Below are 19,325 nucleotides of genomic sequence, written 5' to 3'. Positions count from 1 at the left end.
TCAAACAAATATCGAGTAATATGAAGGTGGTGATGGACAGATATAAAAAATAGAGTTCTGTAGATATTAGGTGTCCAAAGTTTTACAGGTTTTATGGTTTGTTTAGAAGTTACTAAACGTAGGAATTTTCAATCTCTTAGTAAATCCGAGCGCACACATAACTAAACTGATTAAACGTATTGTTACGATCTTTGTTTTTATTCCTACCTCTGTCCCCGAGGGGTTCTGTGGGTACATTTTTTTTGGACCGACTATAAAAATAATTGATAAAGACGTGGGGAACAAATGACCGTGAGCAGTAGAGAATAGTCGGAATGTTTTTCCTGAAACACAGGAAGTGTAGAGTTCGCTTCTCTGCATTCATTTGCTACACACGAGGATTTTCGAGGTTATAAGTCTTGTTTTTTTAACAGATTTGAACATGGTTATTTTTCTCCTTCACAAGTTACAACCATAAAAGTTCTGATTTCACGAGAGGACCGCAGAAATCAGCATCATGCCGCTGTCGGACTTCTTGGACAGCCTGAAGGACAACCCTTACTTCGGCGCTGGTTTTGGACTGGTTGGGGTCGGGACCGCGCTGGCCGTGGCCAGGAAGGGAGCCCAGGTGGGGATGATCTTCTTCCGCAGGAACTACATGATCACCCTGGAGGTTCCCAGCAGGGATAAGAGCTACAGCTGGCTGCTGAGCTGGATCACAAAGCACGCCAAGCACACCCAGCACCTCAGCGTGGAGACCTCCTACCAGGCCCACGAGAGCGGACGGGTTCACACACAGTTCGACTTCCACCCGAGCCCTGGGAACCACATCATCTGGTCAGTGAAATTCTCCAAATCCTCTTTTTAAAATCTGGAAACTAATCGATGAATCAGTTGGCTTACTCTCTGTGTTAAAAGCAGAACTTGTGTCACAGTGGTCCCATGTGGTCTTCAGGTACGGGAGGAAGTGGATCGCAGTGGAGCGGACCAGAGAGAAGCAGATGGTTGACCTTCACACTGGAACTCCATGGGAGTCCGTCACTTTCACTGCTTTGGGCAGAGACAGACAAATGTTCTTTAATATCCTACAGGAAGGTGTGTGTTCTCAGTAAAAAAATCTTCTTTAATTTTTAAAATGTTCTCTAAATAATCCAGTCCTGTTTACAAGCCAAGCCAAAATGCAAATGCAGATCTTCTCCTGGTCAGGCCTCAGTTAGCAGGCTAAAGGTCAAAGGTCACGATAGGACAGCTTGTTAGGGAGAGCTGCAGGAGAAAGACACAAACAGCTGTCAGCACGGTGGTGGAGGGCTGATGGTTTAGGCTCCTTGAGTCGACCATAAACTCCTCTGTAGACCAAAGGATTCTGGAGTCAAATTAGTTTGACTAAAACATGCTTCATTTCTTTCCTTTTTTTACATTCTGCCCTGAAATGTTAATTTTAGTGTTAAATAAAGGTCTCTTTGTTATGTACTTGAGAAGTTATCCAAGTCTTTTCACGTAAACAAACATAAACAATGTTTTTCAGCGAGGGAACTCGCCCTGAAGCAGGAGGAGGGAAGAACGGTGATGTACACAGCCATGGGTGGAGAATGGAGGCCGTTTGGGTTTCCACGGCGACGCAGACCTCTGAGCTCCGTGGTCCTGGAGTCCGGCGTGGCTGAAAGGATCGTGGATGACGTGAAGGACTTCATTGGAAACCCCAAGTGGTACACAGACCGAGGTAAAAATGCCTCCTGTAGAGTTGGAGATTAACTACGGGTTTTTAAAATCAAGGAAGAGAAAACCGTTAATTAGGGTGTAAATGCTAACTACTTTAACTGTTTTTGGGGTGAATTATTGACACTTAGTAGCAGTTTGGTTGAAAGTGATTTTCTTTGGATGCAGGGATTCCCTACAGACGAGGGTATCTGCTGTACGGCCCCCCCGGGTGTGGAAAGAGCAGCTTTATGTGAGTGTGGCATCAGTTTGCACGTCTCGTCCTTCCTGTTGCGGCTGTGACTGAACCGTCAGGAACCGTTTTGGGTCCGGTTGTGTTTCAGCACGGCGCTGGCAGGGGATTTGGGCTACAGCATCTGCCTGCTGAGTCTGAGCGACCGGTCGCTTTCAGACGACCGTCTGAATCACCTCCTGAGCGTCGCTCCGCAGCAAAGCATCATCCTGCTGGAGGACGTGGACGCTGCGTTTGTGAGCCGAGAGCTGCTCCCCACCGAGAGTGAGTAGCAGGACGGAGTCCAGGTTTCAGCTTTGTTCCGACTTTGAATCATTATTGGTAGATCCTGTTGGACAAAATCACATTTTGTTTTAAAGTTTGAAGTTTTAAACTCATTTGTTGATATGTTTTTGAACTTTTCTTCACATATTGCAGAGAACTGCTCCAATTAGCTGTTCCTGTTGTGGTTTGAAGCATAAATATGAATTTTCCTGTTATTTTTGGTCAAAGCTCCAAAGAGCCTCTTGTGGCCCCCGAGCCGCAGCTTGCAGACCCCTGAACTGAGCTGTTGGTTTTTCTGCCCCTCAGACCCGCTGGCCTATCAGGGAATGGGGAGGCTGACCTTCAGCGGACTCCTGAACTCGCTCGATGGCGTGGCTTCGTCTGAGGCCAGAATCGTTTTCATGACCACCAACTTCATAGAAAGGTACCAACGTGTGGACAGATGGTTTTATTTAAAAAGCAAACAAACTAACACGTCCAACAATTAAATAACAGCTGGAGCGAACCGAAACAAGCCTGCAAAGTGACTTTTTAGAGTCTTTTTTTCTATTTAATTCGGTCTCATCTCAGGACACGTTGATGAAACCTGTTTATACTGAATTAAATCAAACATTCATATATAAAAGTTCAAATTTTTCAACAGTTTTAGAGTAAATGTTAATATCTGACTGGAGGATTATTGTGTAACTGAGTTCTTAATGGGTTTAAATAAAAACCTACAAAGAATAAAATCTGCAATAACTTAAAACCCTTCAAACTGCAGTAATAATCATATATCAGTGTCGTTTTCTTCTACATCAATGCTGTTCACTGACAGGAAAACCAAGACTTTAGGTGATTAGATTCACAAAAATCATCCAAAACTTTTACAAATAAAACATATTTTTTTATTTTCCTCTTCTGCTTTGAAAACCACAAGGCAACATGTTTACTGTCAAAGCAGCACCGAAAATGTTTTTATTAAGATTTCACAACAGAAAGTCCTAAATTTTGAATTTCTTGTTTTAAATAAGCTCTCCTCACAAATGAAAGTATCACTCCTTAAAGAAATGCATATCGCTGTGAAAGTTTTGAAACAATCTTTTGTGATCTCTTAGTGCTCAGAGTATGACTCTCAGCTACTACCTCATCAGGTTTTAGTTCAAATCTCCAAAAATGTCTGAATTAGATCAATCTTTGTGTTTGTTAAGGTCAGTTAGCTGTGACAGCCATCTTGAATCATGTTGACTCCAAAGTGAAAGTTGTAGACGTTCATCCAATGATTCCTTTTTGAGTGTTTCATCAGATATTTTGCTAACAGAGGTCTTTCAATAAATAAATAAAAGTTCTACTCGTGCATTTTTCTGTAATAATGTTTTCAGTTTGTTTTATTACTTCTGCACGTTTAAAGATAAACTTTAACGTTTTCCCTGTGACATCTGCACACAGGCTGGACGCAGCGCTGATCCGGCCCGGCCGCGTCGACCTGAAGCAGTACATCGGGTTCTGCACCCGCTGGCAGCTCAGCCAGATGTTCCAGCGGTTCTACCCGGGCGAGCCCCCCTCTGCAGGAGAGCGCTTCGCGGAGCGAGCGTTAGCCGCCCACGCTGAGATCAGTGCCGCTCAGGTGCAAGGACACTTCCTGCTGCACAAAACGGACCCGGCTGGATCCGTGGACAACGTGGCTCACATGAAAGGATGACAGAACCGGAGCCGATTCAGAGACTGATTACTGAATAAAAAACAATATTTATTAAAGAAACTCTGAGTTTGTTGTTTTTATATTTGTTTCTGGACTTTTCTGTGCAGAACCACTCAAGCTTTGAGAACTTTTCATTTAAAGATGTTTAATCCATGAATATCTTTGTTTGGCTTTAAATATGAAACATCCAAACTGAGAAACTTGCAGCCAGTTTCAGCTCCTAAACTGCTGATTATTGCTAAACCCAACCCTAAAGATTACATAAGAGGCAAGAAGCATGGTCCACTTCCTGATCCAGAGTCGGGATACAACAAGTTCCATTGTTTTAAATGCATCAGCTTATTGTCAAAACATGAAGTCAGGGCTCCCTGGTATGTATTTATATATTTCTTAGTGGATTTTTTTGTATTTAATGAGGATATTGGGCTCACTGGGAGAAAGTAGGGGATGAACTCTGAGTTACATAAAGCTCAGGCGTCATAAACGCCCTCTGAGTGCTGCTGTGTGCGATCTGGGCCGTACGGGTTAAACAGTCTGAGACGTGGCCCCTCCTGTTCCAGCTGTAACTCGATCCCTGTTTGCTTCTTATTCTGCCCCTGCGATGGCTGCGTGGCTCTCACAGAGATCACTGCTGAGGAGCAGCAGATGGTTGTGCCCCGTTTCTCGGGGACGGGTCTCCATCAGGGACGTGGGAAGGACCACCTCGGCCCCTGGGGCCCTCCATGCCCTCCAGGACAAGCCTCGGACGGCGGAGGACCTCCCACGGGTCAGGTTCCTGGAGCTTCTCTACAGGATGGTGTTTCAGGGTTTCTACAACCGTCTGCATGAGTTACAGGTGAGGTCTCCGTGTCACAGCCCGGCTGACTGATGCAGGGTTTTATTTGCACCAGGTTTGTCTCGTGGCCTTTCTGTGTTTTTATGGCAGCAATCTACATCCAGTGATTGCACATAATAAAATTAGGCAGGTAGAGTCACCTTTTGTTTTTAAGTCAAGTCATTTTTTTTATATAGCACTTCAGCAAGAAGGCACCTCAAAGTGTTTTCTGTAGCAACCTCAAGATAACCAGTCTCAGCTGACGTACAGTGGACTGTTTTTGCTTTTAGACAAGTTTCTCCCACGTTTTACCCCCCATCAGATCTACGAGAAGCAGCTGTATGGACCCATATACAACAGCGGACTGAAGTCGGTGTCCGTGAACACCCCTCAGCTGCTGGAGGAGCTCCTCAGGAAGGACGAGAAGTTTCCCAGCAGAGGAGACATGTCCCTGTGGACAGAGTACCGAGACATGAGAGGACTGGGCTACGGGCCCTTTACGGAGTAAGAACCAAACACTGATGCACACAGAAAGGCTTCACTCCCATTTAACTGCTTCCAGATTGTAAAACGATCCTTGAAACTCTTACATAACAGCTTGTTGTGATTAAAATGAGCTGATTCAAAATTGTTGAGTGGAGAGACATTGCTTTTATTGTTGTCCCTGTTTCTGACAGCCTGAGCATTTAAATTTAATATATCAAAATCAAATTATTTGATTAAGCAGAAGACAGCTCAGTGTTTTAGAGCGCAGAGTATTTTCAAGTAAATCCTGAAATTAAAATGTAATACATTCTGACTAATAAAAATCTTATCTTATTTGGTCAGCTTATTTGGAACGGGTTAGTATTTAATCTGTTAGGGTCTTTGGAGTTCAACTTGAGGACACACTGAAGTTTTGATTGTCACAAGTAATAATTCAGAACCAAAACCAGACTTCATACGGGAATCATTAGGAGAGTGACTTTTATTTAAATGTGCAATCCAAAAAAAGCTGCAAAGGGAGGTCGATCTGCAGCTGAAATAAGATTAGATAATAAACTTAAGGGAACAGGAAAACAAATCAAGACTGGATTAAAAACGATCAATTAGACAGCAGCAAGCTGCCCAATTAAAGCAAAGTCTACATGAAGGAACAAAAATACTGAAACATCCATCCATTGGTCGGGTCACGGAGGTCACAGGTCCAGGAGAGAAACTCACAGCAACACTCTCCACCTCCTCCTCGTGGATCCCAAGGCATTCCCAGGCCGGAGGGAATATATAATCCCTCCAATCAGTTCTGGGTCCAATGGGAACAATCTGGAAAACCTCCAGAGGGAAGCATCCTAATCAGATTCCCGACCCATCTCAGCTGGCTTGACTCCGAGCCCTCTCTGGATGATGGAGCTCCTCGCCTTGTCTCCTATCAACTCCTCCTTTAGCAACACCCTCTTTACTGCAGATGAAGCCCCGATCCGTCGATCCATCTCTCACTCCATCCTGCCATCACTTCTGAACAGGACTCCCAAACGCCTGAACTCCTCCACTCGAGGTCCTGGAGGGACCGCTCCAGCTCTTCCCAGTGGGCTGTAACGTAAACAGTCCCAGCGGCGAGTTCGTGGCTCAAAGTGCCAACAGAATCGCATCATCTGAGTCCCCGAGGTCCCCAACCCAGACAGCCTCCTCTCCTCCACTGCACTTTAAGATAAAATACTAAAACAGAGTAAGAGCTGAGCAAAAGATGCGTGAACACAATCAAATGAAAGGGATGTCTATTTAAAGAACAGGATAAACTAAAACTCCAAAGACTCAATACCACAGAACACAATAAAATAATCAAACTATATCTCACATGTAAGGTAGAGTTCAAAGCTTTTTCCTCACAGAAACATGAATTTGTGTTCTCAGGGAAGGGAAGCAGTGGTACAACCTGAGGGTGGTGTTGAACAAACGCATGCTTCATCCAAAGGACTCTGCTCAGTACGCCGGGGTCATCAACGAGGTGGTCACAGACTTCATCAGAAGGATCGAATATCTGCGTCGCCGCAGCCCGACAGGAGATCTTGTTTCGGACATTTCCAACGAGCTGTATCTGTTTTCATTAGAGAGTATGCATTAAACAGTATCTAACTATCAGCTTCTTCATCAGTTCAGTTCTTCTAATCCAGGGGTCTCCAGTCCTGGTCCTCAGGGCCTCCATCCTGCAGGTTTTACTTGTTTCTCTGCTCCAACACACCTGATTTGAATCAATGGGTGATTAACAGGCTTCTGCAGAACATGAAGAGGTGATTTAACCGTGAATCAGTTGTGTTGGAGCAGAGAAACAAGGAAAACATGCAGGATGGAGGCCCTGAGGACCAGGATTGGACACCCCTGTTCTAATCTTTCTTCTTCTTCCTTTTCCTGAACAGGTATTGCTTCAGTACTGTTTGAGACGAGACTTGGTTGTCTGGAAAAGGAAATCCCAGCCGGTACTCAGGAATTCATCGACTCCATTGCCCAGATGTTCTCCTACAGTATGGTGGTGGTGATTCTTCCCAAGTGGAGCCGCCGCCTGCTTCCTTACTGGGGGCGCTACATCGCTGGCTGGGAGGGCATCTTCACTTTTGGTGAGCTTGAATTAAAGGTGCCCAAGCATGAGGAATAAAGGAACTTTATTACTATTAATCTGTTATTTTCTTAATATTATTTCTGTCACAATTATTCATTTAACATTTCCTATCCCAGTCCTGCAAAAAGTGCAGCAAAATGTGAGGCTCAGCTTGACTTTTAGTAGCAGCACATCGTACAGTGTCGACAAAATTTGCAAAAAGACTGAGAAATTTCCGTATACACAACAATGGGGTTTTGTTTTGCAATCATTGCTTTGCCCCGATCTACCAGGGAACAGAGGAAAAAAGCACTGAGTGTGAGGAGAGTGATGAATAACATGCTACAGGTGTGAAAATTATGTATAAAACACTAAACAAATGAACAGAATTCATAGAAACTAAACTGTTTTAAAACAAAGTAGGAGCCAAAAGGTCCAACAGACCAATTATAATCTTCAATTTCTGCTTTTACCGTAGCTAAAATGTTGATTGACAAGAAGATGGAGGACATTCAGCAGCGAGTGGACAGAAACCAGGATGTGCAAGGGGAGTACCTGACATACATCCTCTCAAACACCCAGATGAGCGCTAAAGACGTCTACGGCAGCATCACTGAGCTGCTCCTGGCTGGAGTGGACACGGTAAATCAGCTGTTTTCTTAGAAATAAGATATTCATGCCTAAAATTGTGCATTATAGAGTAAACACCATTGCACCACTTACCTCTACAGCCTGTTGTTGCTCATGTCGAGCTTCTTTTTTTAGATTTGTTGCTGCCATCAAATTCAAAATTACGTAAAACAAAAGTTTAAACATTTCACATGCTTGCTATGTTCCATACGTTTACAAGATTTTCTCTATATTTTAAAGACTTCCAACACACTCACATGGGCTTTGTACCAGCTGTCCAAGAATCCCCAAGTCCAGGACAGACTTTATGAAGAAGTGTCCTCAGTGGTCCCAGCAGACCGGATCCCCACTGCTGCAGAGGTCACCCAGATGCCATATTTACGGGCCGTCATCAAGGAAACGCTCAGGTGTGATTGTTTGGAGAGATGATGGTGTTTGATGGAAAATAGGGCATTGTCCATAAACAATATCTCCTTGTGTTACAGGATGTACCCTGTGGTTCCTTTAAATGCAAGAATCATGACGGAAAAAAACATATCTGTTGGTGGATATCAGTTCCCAAAGAAAGTAGGTTTTTATTCTTTTAGTGCATTTTATTTACCTTTTTTTCTACTTATTTGGTGTGATAACTTGATTTCATGGTTTACTCTGAATGCAACAGGGTTAAAGGAACTTATTGCAAAGTATAAAATCAAACATAAATAAAAAAGGTTATCCTGAACGACATCAAATGGTTTATGGTTTTTACTTTCTTATTTTTTGCCCAGTCTTCATGACTTTGCAATGAGTACCTTTAAATTTAGGTAAATTACTATAAATATATAAGATTGCTTTTTATATATTAGATTATAATTTCCTTCTTTAATGTTGCTGTGGTTGTTTTGGCAGACCACTTTCACCTTCTGTCACTACGCCATCAGCCACGATGAGAGCGTCTTCCCGCAGTCGTTCACGTTTAGGCCAGAGAGGTGGCTCCGCGATGGCCACCAGAGGCCGAACCCCTTCGGCTCCATCCCCTTCGGCTACGGCGTGAGAGGCTGTGTTGGCCGCAGGGTTGCTGAGCTTGAGATGTATTTGGTTCTGTTTCAGGTGAGTCCAGGAAAGGGAAAAAACGATCCATGAGACGCGAAGATAAAACCTCAGATTTCAGTCGTGGACTCGGCTGAGATCAGAGGAAAGTGTTTCACAGCGTGATAAAACCACAAACCGATGATCTCAGGTGGTTCACACGGTTCGACCAACGCTTTGATTTTCAGCAAAGCTTTACACCCAAATACTGCGAAGCAGGGGTTCCCAAACGCTTCAGCCCCTGACCTACAAAATCCCAGCATCAGAGACCCTGATGTCTGCTGGTAGAAGTCTATTTTATAACAACTTTTTAAATATTTTATAACAACTATGGGGGGAAAATGCTATAAGTTTAAAGGGTATTTGATTTTAAAAATTATCCAGACTTTTTTTTACCACACTTAAGTCTCAATCCCACATTTGGGATCCAAATAGCTGCAAATGTTGCCTTTCTCTGGTTTTTGGGCTGGTTCTGTTCAGAAGGCTTCACATAAACAGTTCAAGGTGGTTAACTCCAGATTTATTTATTTATTGTTTTTCTCAGCTGATCCGTCAGTTTGAAGTGAAACCGGACCCCAGAACCGGAGAGTTAAAAAGCATCAGTCGGACGGTTCTGGTTCCAGACAAACAACTGAACCTGCACTTTGTGGACAGAGGACGGAGGACGGAGGACAGAGACCTGTTTCACCCACGTTTATGCACCGACTGACTGAAGAGGCTGCACATAAAAGCTGCTTGTGTGATGTTGTTATCGCCCGCTGAGGGGCGATAATGTTTTTGCCAGTGTGTTTGCTTGCCTGGACCGTTAATATCTCATGAACAACTGGGGAGATTTTAATGAAACTTTTAAAAAGTAATCATTAAGTTAAGGCCAGACTCATTAGTTTTTAAAAATAATTCTGTTGAACCAAAGCTTAAAAGAAATGACTGATAATAATTAGTTGATTTTTAGTCATTTTCTTCTTTTTATTACTTTTGTCACTTGGGATGAAAGAACATTTTCATGTATAATTTGTACAGTATGTGAAGTTAAAAAGAGGTGTGGGATCAGGGAGAGTTTGATGCAGCGATCGGTGAACAGTCCATCTGCATAGCAACGCATTATTATAAAATTAAAGGCCTAGCATTCCTTGATGGAATGTATATCGCCCGCCGCTTTTCATTCCAGACTTTTGAATGTTGAGGAATGACCGACTCGTGGTGACAGTTTAATGTTCTGTGAATCTGAAGGGTTTTAAGGCGATCTCAGTTTAATTCTTTGAGAAAAAAAGAATAAAAAAAGAAACACCAACAGTCGAAAACAGTTATGAATGAATGAGCTGAACGTTTTATTATCTGAATGGTTAAAACTGGAGAAACGTGCTCAGAAGTGGTTAGAATCCAGGAAGAAAGTGATTCAGTGCTCTCTGATGGAACATCCGATTCAAACATTCCCTGTGACATCATCGATGAGGTCACAAGTGACATCACTGTGCCATTGATGTTTCATGCCTTTGATCGGTGTGGCTCGAGCAAACTGGCTGAAGGTCTGTTTAGAGAAGATCTCAGATTTCCATCCAAAATTACCATCCTACAATCAGGCCAAAAAAAATGCATCCATCCCAAAAAGGAAGTACTCTGATTACATCTGAGTATTACTACTGTGGATCCCAGAGTCCACTCAGTCAGACCTGTGGAAACTTAACCACCCAGGATGACGTCAAGATCGAAACGCAGACATCTTCTGCTCAAAACGGGCAACTGACACAAGAGGCGGCCGCTGAAGGTGCGAATGAGGAGATGATAGCGCCTAAAACATCTCAGGCCCAACAAGGGAGCGAGCTACCAACGGAGGATCAAAATGAAAACGCTCGTCAGAAAAAAATTAAGAACAAGGCTTATGCTGAAGGCTTATTTGAACAAATGAAAGACAAAAAGTACAGAGAAGACATGGAAAAACAAGAAATGAAGAACGAACGGGATAGACTAAGAGGTTTGGATGCAGACCTGGCAGAGAAGGACCGTATCCAAAAGGAGAAACAGAAGCAAATAAAAAGAAAAGCAATGCAAGAAGCTTTGGATCACATTGCCATCGTAAAACAAAGGAGAGAGTTGGAAGAAAAATCCTTGAAAACAGAATCAGGTGGGTTTGCATTTGGGTCTGAGAGAAAACCAAATGAAAATGTAAAATTAAGACAAAAAAACACGGAAATTGTGTCTCAAAATCTGATGCTCTTGCAGAGGGACAAAGAGATGAAAAGAGCCGAATGGGAAAAGAAACATATTGTTGAAACGATGGCTAAAAGAGATGCTCAAGCAAAAATAGAAAGGGAGGAAAAGAAACTAAAAAAGGCTTTAATACAGAGGTCCATTTCTGAAAACAGAGAAGCCTCAATAAAACGTAAAACTCAGGAAAAGATTCAGGAGCAAATGTACGACAAAGAGATGAAAAAAGCAGAGATGGAGGCTGACAGGCTGGCCGTTCTTAATCAAATGGAAACAGCTACGAGAAAAAGGGAGGAATTGAAAAAGAATTGTTCCGACTTTAATAAAGCCGCCAGTGAACAAAAACAAGCCCGAGCTAAACAGCTAAAAAAAGAGCAACAAAGACCAGAAAAAACATCAGAAACACCAGATACCTATTAAAATGACAACTATTGGAGGTAAAAAAAACAGGTGTGTCAGAATTACACTCCGTCCAGTTTCCCCCGACGACATAAAACAGTCCTAACTCCTCCGCCCGCTACAAAACGGCAGATTCTCCAATGTTCCACCTTCAGCCGCCTAGACAGCTTGTGTGTTTGACTGGTTAGTGAGAATTAGCATCACCTCACAGCTCGAAAGCAAACATCTTGGGTGGGTTTACTCCAGGAGCTCTGGTCTGCCCTCGCAGCAAAAAGAAGGAAAAAATAAATGCATGTCAGAATAAATGTGTGTGTGTGTGTGTGCACTGTCCTGAGTGAATGAATGAAAAGTGTTCAAAGCAAAAAAACAAAACAAAAAAAAGGCAGCATGTCAACAATGATATATCAAAATGTCTGTTAGTTAATGTAACTGATCATCATATTGGTTTATTTTGCCTTACAGGAACCTGGCTACAACAGGAGGCCGTCCTCTAACCCGGTGGTGGACTCCGTGTGTGAGGGAAGCTGTCAAGGTGAAGAAGAAGTTCCATCGAGCCTTGTTAGCTGATAGGACTCCAGAGGCAGCTGAGGGGCCAAACGAGGCTCAGCCGTGGCTGTTGCTGAGACAAAGGAAGGAATTCGGGCCTTGGATGAAGGCCTCGGATTCCGGCAAACCGTCAGGTGACAGAGGAGGGAAGCAGCACTTTACCAACACTGAAACTGGAAGGTGTGGGTCTGTTGACCTCACCAGTGGTGTCGTTGTCTTCAAGAGGAGGAAGGAGTACTTCAGGGACCTTTCTTAATCCCACCGGTGGTTTGAACATCTGGAAAGGATGCCGCCTGGACGCCTTCCTGGGGATGTGTTCGGTGAAAAGGTGAGCCAGTTACAAGACTGTGGCAGCATTTCTGCTCTGTCCTTTTAAAGACGCATTAGACCTAGAATTTTAACAAAATTTGCAGTTGTTAATCAAATTTAATTGATTGTTTGTTTTCTTTAATTAAAAAAAGAACAAGAGCAGATCCTGAAATCCAAAACAAACCTGTTGCACTTTGCAAAACTCTCCACCAGAGGTCGCAAGAGTCCAAGTTTTATTTTAAACAATTTGTGTTTGTTTCCATGTGACATGCAGTCACAGCTGCCATTAAACCCACTGACTTCTGATTGTAGTTTGGGTCAGTAAATGTATGAATGATAAAGTTATATTTGATGTAAGCTGCAGGGGTTTTCATCCAACAGCTGCACAGACCTGCAGCAGAAAGTCAGTAAGCCTGAAATGATTCTGCTGTCAGCTCATTTCAGCTTCCTGTTGGTTGTTTCATAAAAAAAAAAACTTTTTATTTTAAACCTGCATATGAGAAGCAACTTGGAAATGACTTTGATTGATTCCAGACGAGTTGATTCCAGACGAAGATGTTGCAGGTTCTACTGGACCTTGTGCAGACAAGGTCTAACACTTACAGTAAAAGGACATGGAAGACATCCCATCCATCTGCCCTCTGCTCTCTGCCAGTAGATATTCACACTCAGTCACACACATGCATCCCTGGTGTTTGGCTGCAGACTAACGAGCAGAAACACCATGGCCGGAGGATGCGTTTGGAATGGAAACAGTCTGACGCAGTTGGTAGATCATAAAACGGCAGCAGGATTATCGCCGGCCGTGGGGGACGGTGAATGACACGCTTACACTTTCTGTGAACCGTGCGTTTGCTCCACCTCAGGCATTTTTACATCTCCAGACTTCTTTAGAGCTGAAACCACCCAAGCGTGCAGGACCTGTTGGGAGGTCACATGAGAAGAAGTTCTACTTAGTTTGGCTTCATGCTCACACTGCAACAGATGACAATTAAAAGACTAGAAAACATCCGAAACCCCAGATTCTGCCTAGAACTCCAACATGCATTAACTTTCTTATATCAGGCCCAGTAATAATCACAGAGTTTTGTAATAATATGAGCTAAATCAGAGTGAAAAAGCTTGGCGGTGGGAACGTAATGACAATCTGTTTCTGATGGTGTGGCTCCAGCTGTTGGCCTCAAGCAGAGTGAAGTTCTTGGAAGTTCTCGAACAGCTAATGAACAGATAATTTCTAATATCAATCTTTTCTGTCCCTGTTTACCCATCATGAGAGGCAGTTTAACAGATGTCATACAGCTTTTTACTAAAGTGAACAGAAGACTACAATAATAATTATTTAACAATGTCTGTGTGGTTCGCTCTAATAAATAGTCCTCCATTTTAAGGGACACCTCCCCTCGCTGGCCATTTAAGATGCTGCTTGTCATCATTTCTATCCACATCAGCTGAAAAGGACTCGCCTCCCTTCGTCATACCTGGATTTTTAATCTGCACACTTGTTTCTCATCTTCATCATCCTTCTGCGCATTTAAGATGTCTATTCCTCTTGTTGTTGTTGTTGTTTTAAAACCTAAATGATGTTTTAATCTCAGCTGCTATTTGTTCTTCATGTTAACAAACAGAGTTCTGTATTTTGTTCTTTACCAGGGTCTCGGACTCATGAAACATTGGAAAACAACCGAAGACAGGAGCCCGCTGACCTGACGTGGGACATGTCTCACTTGCTGCTGCACTGCCAAGCTTTGGAAACGTGAACCCCTCTTCTCATCAGGCCAGACAGCGAGTGGAAACCGGCGGTGGAAGCGAGGTATCTGTTACAGACAGAGTCCAGCTCGATGGACTCTTTGTATTCAGGGTTTATAATGAGGAAAGTCAACAGAGCTCAGTTTTCAGCTGATTTGGAAAGGATACATTTTCATTTAATGTGTCGTAGGAGCCAACAGTTTTATGTAAATGAACATTTCCATTTAAAGGCAAAGGCAGAGTGATGATGATGATGTATGTGTGTATGTGTGCGCACGTCTGTTTGTCTGTACCATTAGCAAAATATCTCATGGACCTCCTTAACAAATTAATAAATCTTTCAGAAAGTGACCACTGGAGGTACATCTACAACTGATCAACGTTTGGACACAATTCAAGATGGCCACCACAGATAATCCACATTATATCCACACTATAATTCTAACACTATCTTCTCCCACTCTTCACATGCTGACAGCAACACCGCAGGAGAAATGCGAGGACAGGCTTCCAGTATCCGTAGTTTCAGGTGCTGCACATCTCGTATCTTCACAGCAGAGACGATCACCTTCAGATGACCCCAAAGATAAAAGTCTAAGGGGGTCAGATCGGGAGACCTTGGGGGCCATTCAACTGGCCCACGACGACCAATCCACTCTCCAGGAAGTGGAAGTGGGAGAAGAGGGTTGCGTTGACAATCCAACACAACGGGCAGCACTTTGAACACATTTTATAAGTGGTGAGAAACTTGTAAATAACTCATGAAAGAATAAAGTCACGTTAAAACAAAGCACACCGTTGTTTTTCTTGTGAAATTCCCAATAAGTTTGATGTGTCACATGACCCTCTTCCCATTGAAAAAAACAAAACTTTGATCCAAAATGGCCAACTTCAAAATGGCCGCCATGGTCACCACCCATCATGAAAAGTTTCCCCCCTCCCATATACTAATGTGCCACAAACAGGAAGTTAATATCACCAACCATTCCCATTTTATCAAGGTGTATCCATAGAAATGGCCGACCCTGTCCTTCAGCATACTTATTTAGGCTTTTAGCTATGGTTTTGTTACTTTTAATTCTAATCTAAAAGTCTCTTCTGGTTCTCTGTCCTTTAATGGACCTGTTGCCAGTGAACCTGATTAGTTACAAAAATGCTCCTACAGCTGTTTCCTATTGGCACCACTTACTTTTACAGCCTTTTGCTGCCCCTGTGAAAACAAAACGTTTTGCTGCTGTCAAACTCAGAATAACCCCCTTTCCCCCTATAAATGGTACATTTCTTAGTGTCAACATTTGTTATGTTTTTAATGTGTTCCACTATAGATAAAATACAAGTTTATGAGATTTACACATCGTCCCGATCGGCGTGGTAATTTCCCTGACTTCACTGAGTGTCTGCTTGTGGAAACAATGAGCTGAACTGACAGCTTTCTCTGCTGCAGCAGCAGCTGAGTGACGCCTCTGAGGGTTATTATGATACCCCCCNCCCCCCCCCCCCCCCCCTCCATCCGCTGCATGCACACCTGTGCTCCCACTGACCCAAAATAAAAGCTCACGTTGTAAAAAACAGGGCTCAGAAATATCTTCGGGCCGGACGGCGACTGACATGGATACCCTGAGAGATTCCTAGATCTCAGATACGAGTTGGGCTCCAACATATTTTCCATTTTATTCTCACACTAAGACCTGTCAAGGCTCAACGACTGAGAGCTGCTTCCTGTCAGCACCTGTGGACCGGAGGAGAGGATTTTATTCAGGTCAGCACGTTTGGTTCCTTTTAAAACAAAGGATCACAATGTGGTGGCGTTCTGCAAAGCTTACAGCTGTCTTCCCAAAGGATAATTGAACTGTTTTCTATTCATGGATGGTAATTCCTTCTGCATCTGTATGTTACAGTAAAATACTACATCTCTTGAACCACTGGATGGATTTTAACTCAGTCAGTTTTACAGATATCGAGTTAAAATCTGCTGTGGTAGTAGCTGAGAGTCATCCTGATCACACACTCCAAGTGGAAACAGATCGACTAATTAAAGCTTTATTTAAAGCTTTGGTGTTAATTGTTAAGAGTCAATAACTCAAACCCATAAAAGTCAGGAAAATGACCTGTTTTAAAGTATTTCATTCATTGATCTCTGGGCAAGTCTCAGTCTATTTATATAAAAACATTTTTTTACGATATACAGTAAAAAAAAAAAACAGTTTCAAAAACATCCTTTTAGTCTGTTGAACCATTACTGACTCTATTGCTTGCTGCGGCTGGCGATAATGTTTTAACTTGTGTGTTTTATTGACTAATTGAAACACAAAATGGCTCCACCTCAGTGAGTTTTACAGATATTAAGCTAAGATTCAGAGTGGTTGTAGCTGAGAGTTATCCCCAGAACCTGCTCTGAGTGCTAAGAGATCACACAAGTCAGCTTTATTCTTTCAAATAATCTGCTTTCTTTGTTTTCTGTGTTTCTCGCCACACATGCCTTTTGTTTCTGTCTCCCAAATCAATTTCAGGAGGAAATAAAACGAGCTGATGGGAAAACATTCAGATGTGAATCACTCAGTGATTTAGAGCAGCCCATGGTTGTGTTTTCCAGTTAGAGCAAGTTTGACGTCAGCGTGTTTCGCGGTGATGGTTTTAAAGGTCTGTTGAGAAATCTTCGGTTCTTGTTTGGAGAGGAGAATCATGACACTTGAACACGTCTTTGGATGGATCTCACCACAGAATCCACGGCTGCTTTTCCTTCAGCCCACGGGAACACGGATTTCTTCCCATGTTGGCTCCTGGTTCGTTGTGGGCTTTTCTGGATGGGATTCCCATTTCCTTCAGCTGGTTTTCTATACTTCGCTCAGAACTTTTAACCCCTGTTTCTGCCCGTTTACTTTCCGTTTTCTGTCCTGATGCTTTAATGGAGTGGTCTCCAATCCTGGTCCTCAGGGCCACCATCCTGCATGTTTTACTTGTTCCTCTGCTCCAACACACCTGATTTGAATCAGTGGGTGATTAACAGGCTTCAGCAGAACATGAAGAGGTGATTTAACCACTGAATCAGGTGTGTTGGAGCAGAGGAACAAGGAGAACCTGCAGGATGGTGGCCCTCCAGGACCAGGATTGGAGACCCCTGCTTTAATGGTTTCCTTGGTTTACACTGCCCTGTGTGTTTGAGATATTTCCCTGCTAAAATAAACATTTTTTTAAAAGATACTTATTGCTATCAGGTAGGGGGGAAAAGGAGGCAAACCCAGAGAGCAGACTCATCTTCAAATAAATAAATTTATTAAAATAAATAAACAAAAACAAACAGCTGACGAGGCAGCAATACAAAACATAAACTAAAGTCAAAGAAAGACGACTAGGATGACACGACAAAACACAGAATGAACCAGCGAGTAAGTGGAGGAGACGACCGGGTTTTAAAGACAGAGGATGATTACGGGAAGGGCACAGGTGGGTGATAACAGTTGCTGGCAGGTGGAGATGGGCGTGGCAGGTAAACAAATGATAAACTGAGGAGAAGTGAATGATGACATGAACACCAGAGGCAGAAACAAACAACGACAAAAACATGGAAACAATGACCCTAAATACGAAAGAAACCACAAAGAAAAACCAAAACAAAACAAACTGCAAACTATGAAACCAAATATAATAAAGTATCTAATAAAGTAATCTAACAAATATCCTGAACAGAAATGGTGCACTTTGAGAGAGTTTACTCCAGTAGTTATCCAAAGATATAAATAAATAGATATGCCACACAATGTAAATGTAACACATCAGAACTTCTCAGATTTCTCCATCCCAAATGGGCTCTTTCATAGATATCGCCATAGTTGACCTTTTTTCAGTCACTTCGGCTGTTTCTGCAGGTAAACAAACACATGTAAGGACACATTAGCCATCAATCTGAGAAAAATATTGGGCAGAGTTTAGTTTTTTTTGGACCAATCTTCATGATTTTGCAATGACCATTTGAATTAGTTGTGTTGGAACAGGCAAACATTTTAAATTTGTAAAAACTGTAGCCCCCCCCCCCACACACACACACGAGCCAGGACTGAAAAACAAAAGGTTTCCTTTTCATGTTTGGGTTAAAGCATCATTTTTCAGAATTTGGACAGTGTTTAAAGTCATTGTGTGGTCTGTTTGGTACGGGTTTGAATTTCTCGTCTTTCTCGTGTGCCTAAAAGCAATTTCCTAACAACACAAATGCTGATGGATTCTGTGGATTCTTCTGTTCGGATCACATCTGCGGTCCGAACCCAGGACGCCATCAGGTGGCGTTGCTAAAATCCCACCATCCCAGCTTTCATTAGCACTAATTCCAACTTCTTCCTTTCTGCAAACAAAGAAGTTCTGATTGTCTGCGAGCATTAGAAGATGGGACATGTGCGTAACAGATGGGGTGGATCAAAGAAAGTCGTCAATGGCTTTAAAACCTCAGGAAAAAAAAAAAGAGCAAATTGATTTATGATGGTGGACTTTCAGCCTTTCACAGCTGACTTAATTACAAACAAACATTCAGTCTAACATGGTCAGATCGCCTGGAAACTCTCCCAGCATTTATTTGGCTTTGGGTTCAAATGCAGAGCAGCTGTTTTTCAATCTGCTTTGTGTTTTTGTCCCAGGAGCGGCTGAGCTCTGTGTGTTGTTACATCAGATCTGCTTCTTAAAGATTGTTTCTCATGTTTCCTCTCCCATGTGAGTGACGTTTGGACTTTTTAGTCTTTCCAAGTAAAAGACTCCCAATTGTACTAAAAAATATATTGTCAAATCATAAATAAATACAAATCTTTAGGAATATCCTCATAATAAAGGAGTTGCATTGATGGGGAATGGATAAATAACACATTTCTGTGAAAAGTTCAGCTTTCTAATGAATTTTTAAACTCAGTGTGCAGCTGAATAAATTACTACTTTATATTCCATAAAATGAACCATAATTATCTTAAAATAAATTAGTTTTCTTTGTTTAATGAATGAATTAAAGGCTCTGTGAGACTCAGGTGCATGAAGCTGTGGACATGTAGACTGCAAACAGTGGGCTTCTGTGGAAAGGTTATGAATAATTAATATCTTATGTTGGAGAAAGCTCTTTGAATGACCCAATTTTGGGGAAATTGAGGTTGACTTGGACGAGCTTCAGCAATGCAAACAGGGTTTTCGA

The 19,325-nt window shown here is 42.5% G+C and overlaps 3 protein-coding genes across 3 annotated transcripts; all 3 read left to right on the top strand.

The window, feature by feature from the left end:
- Nucleotides 1-305: 305 nt before the first annotated feature.
- LOC108244286 (mitochondrial chaperone BCS1) lies at nucleotides 306-3,918 on the top strand. Its single transcript, XM_017430354.3, has 7 exons — nucleotides 306-816; nucleotides 935-1,074; nucleotides 1,505-1,699; nucleotides 1,864-1,927; nucleotides 2,019-2,191; nucleotides 2,498-2,615; nucleotides 3,620-3,918. Exons 1-7 carry the CDS (start codon nucleotides 497-499, stop codon nucleotides 3,870-3,872), a joined length of 1,263 nt encoding a protein of 420 aa, XP_017285843.1. The 5' UTR covers nucleotides 306-496; the 3' UTR covers nucleotides 3,873-3,918.
- A 539-nt stretch (nucleotides 3,919-4,457) lies between these two features.
- On the top strand, nucleotides 4,458-10,110 carry LOC108244283 (sterol 26-hydroxylase, mitochondrial). The gene is made up of 9 exons (XM_017430351.3): nucleotides 4,458-4,707; nucleotides 5,009-5,190; nucleotides 6,577-6,776; nucleotides 7,080-7,277; nucleotides 7,737-7,900; nucleotides 8,129-8,295; nucleotides 8,374-8,455; nucleotides 8,777-8,977; nucleotides 9,501-10,110. Exons 1-9 carry the CDS (start codon nucleotides 4,474-4,476, stop codon nucleotides 9,663-9,665), a joined length of 1,593 nt encoding a protein of 530 aa, XP_017285840.1. The 5' UTR covers nucleotides 4,458-4,473; the 3' UTR covers nucleotides 9,666-10,110.
- A 300-nt stretch (nucleotides 10,111-10,410) lies between these two features.
- LOC112451058 (trichohyalin-like) lies at nucleotides 10,411-14,789 on the top strand. Its single transcript, XM_037976318.1, has 3 exons — nucleotides 10,411-12,434; nucleotides 14,066-14,225; nucleotides 14,640-14,789. The coding sequence occupies exon 1, from the start codon at nucleotides 10,547-10,549 to the stop codon at nucleotides 11,579-11,581; it is 1,035 nt and encodes a 344-aa protein (XP_037832246.1). The 5' UTR covers nucleotides 10,411-10,546; the 3' UTR covers nucleotides 11,582-12,434; nucleotides 14,066-14,225; nucleotides 14,640-14,789.
- Nucleotides 14,790-19,325: the final 4,536 nt, after the last annotated feature.

Source organism: Kryptolebias marmoratus, linkage group LG6, assembly GCF_001649575.2.
Source record: "Kryptolebias marmoratus isolate JLee-2015 linkage group LG6, ASM164957v2, whole genome shotgun sequence".
Classification (NCBI taxonomy): domain Eukaryota; kingdom Metazoa; phylum Chordata; class Actinopteri; order Cyprinodontiformes; family Rivulidae; genus Kryptolebias; species Kryptolebias marmoratus.
Note: the sequence above shows the minus strand (reverse complement) of the source record. Positions and strands in the feature narration are given on the sequence as shown.

Coding starts and splice junctions, on each gene's coding strand:
- LOC108244286 (XM_017430354.3), top strand. CDS start 497: ATGCCGCTGTCGGACTTCTTGGACAGCCTGAAGGACAACCCTTACTTC. Junction 1,075..1,504: donor CTTTAATATCCTACAGGAAG/GTGTGTGTTCTC, acceptor AATGTTTTTCAG/CGAGGGAACTCGCCCTGAAG. Junction 1,928..2,018: donor TGTGGAAAGAGCAGCTTTAT/GTGAGTGTGGCA, acceptor GTTGTGTTTCAG/CACGGCGCTGGCAGGGGATT.
- LOC108244283 (XM_017430351.3), top strand. CDS start 4,474: ATGGCTGCGTGGCTCTCACAGAGATCACTGCTGAGGAGCAGCAGATGG. Junction 5,191..6,576: donor GGCTACGGGCCCTTTACGGA/GTAAGAACCAAA, acceptor TTGTGTTCTCAG/GGAAGGGAAGCAGTGGTACA. Junction 7,901..8,128: donor TCCTGGCTGGAGTGGACACG/GTAAATCAGCTG, acceptor TATATTTTAAAG/ACTTCCAACACACTCACATG.
- LOC112451058 (XM_037976318.1), top strand. CDS start 10,547: ATGCATCCATCCCAAAAAGGAAGTACTCTGATTACATCTGAGTATTAC.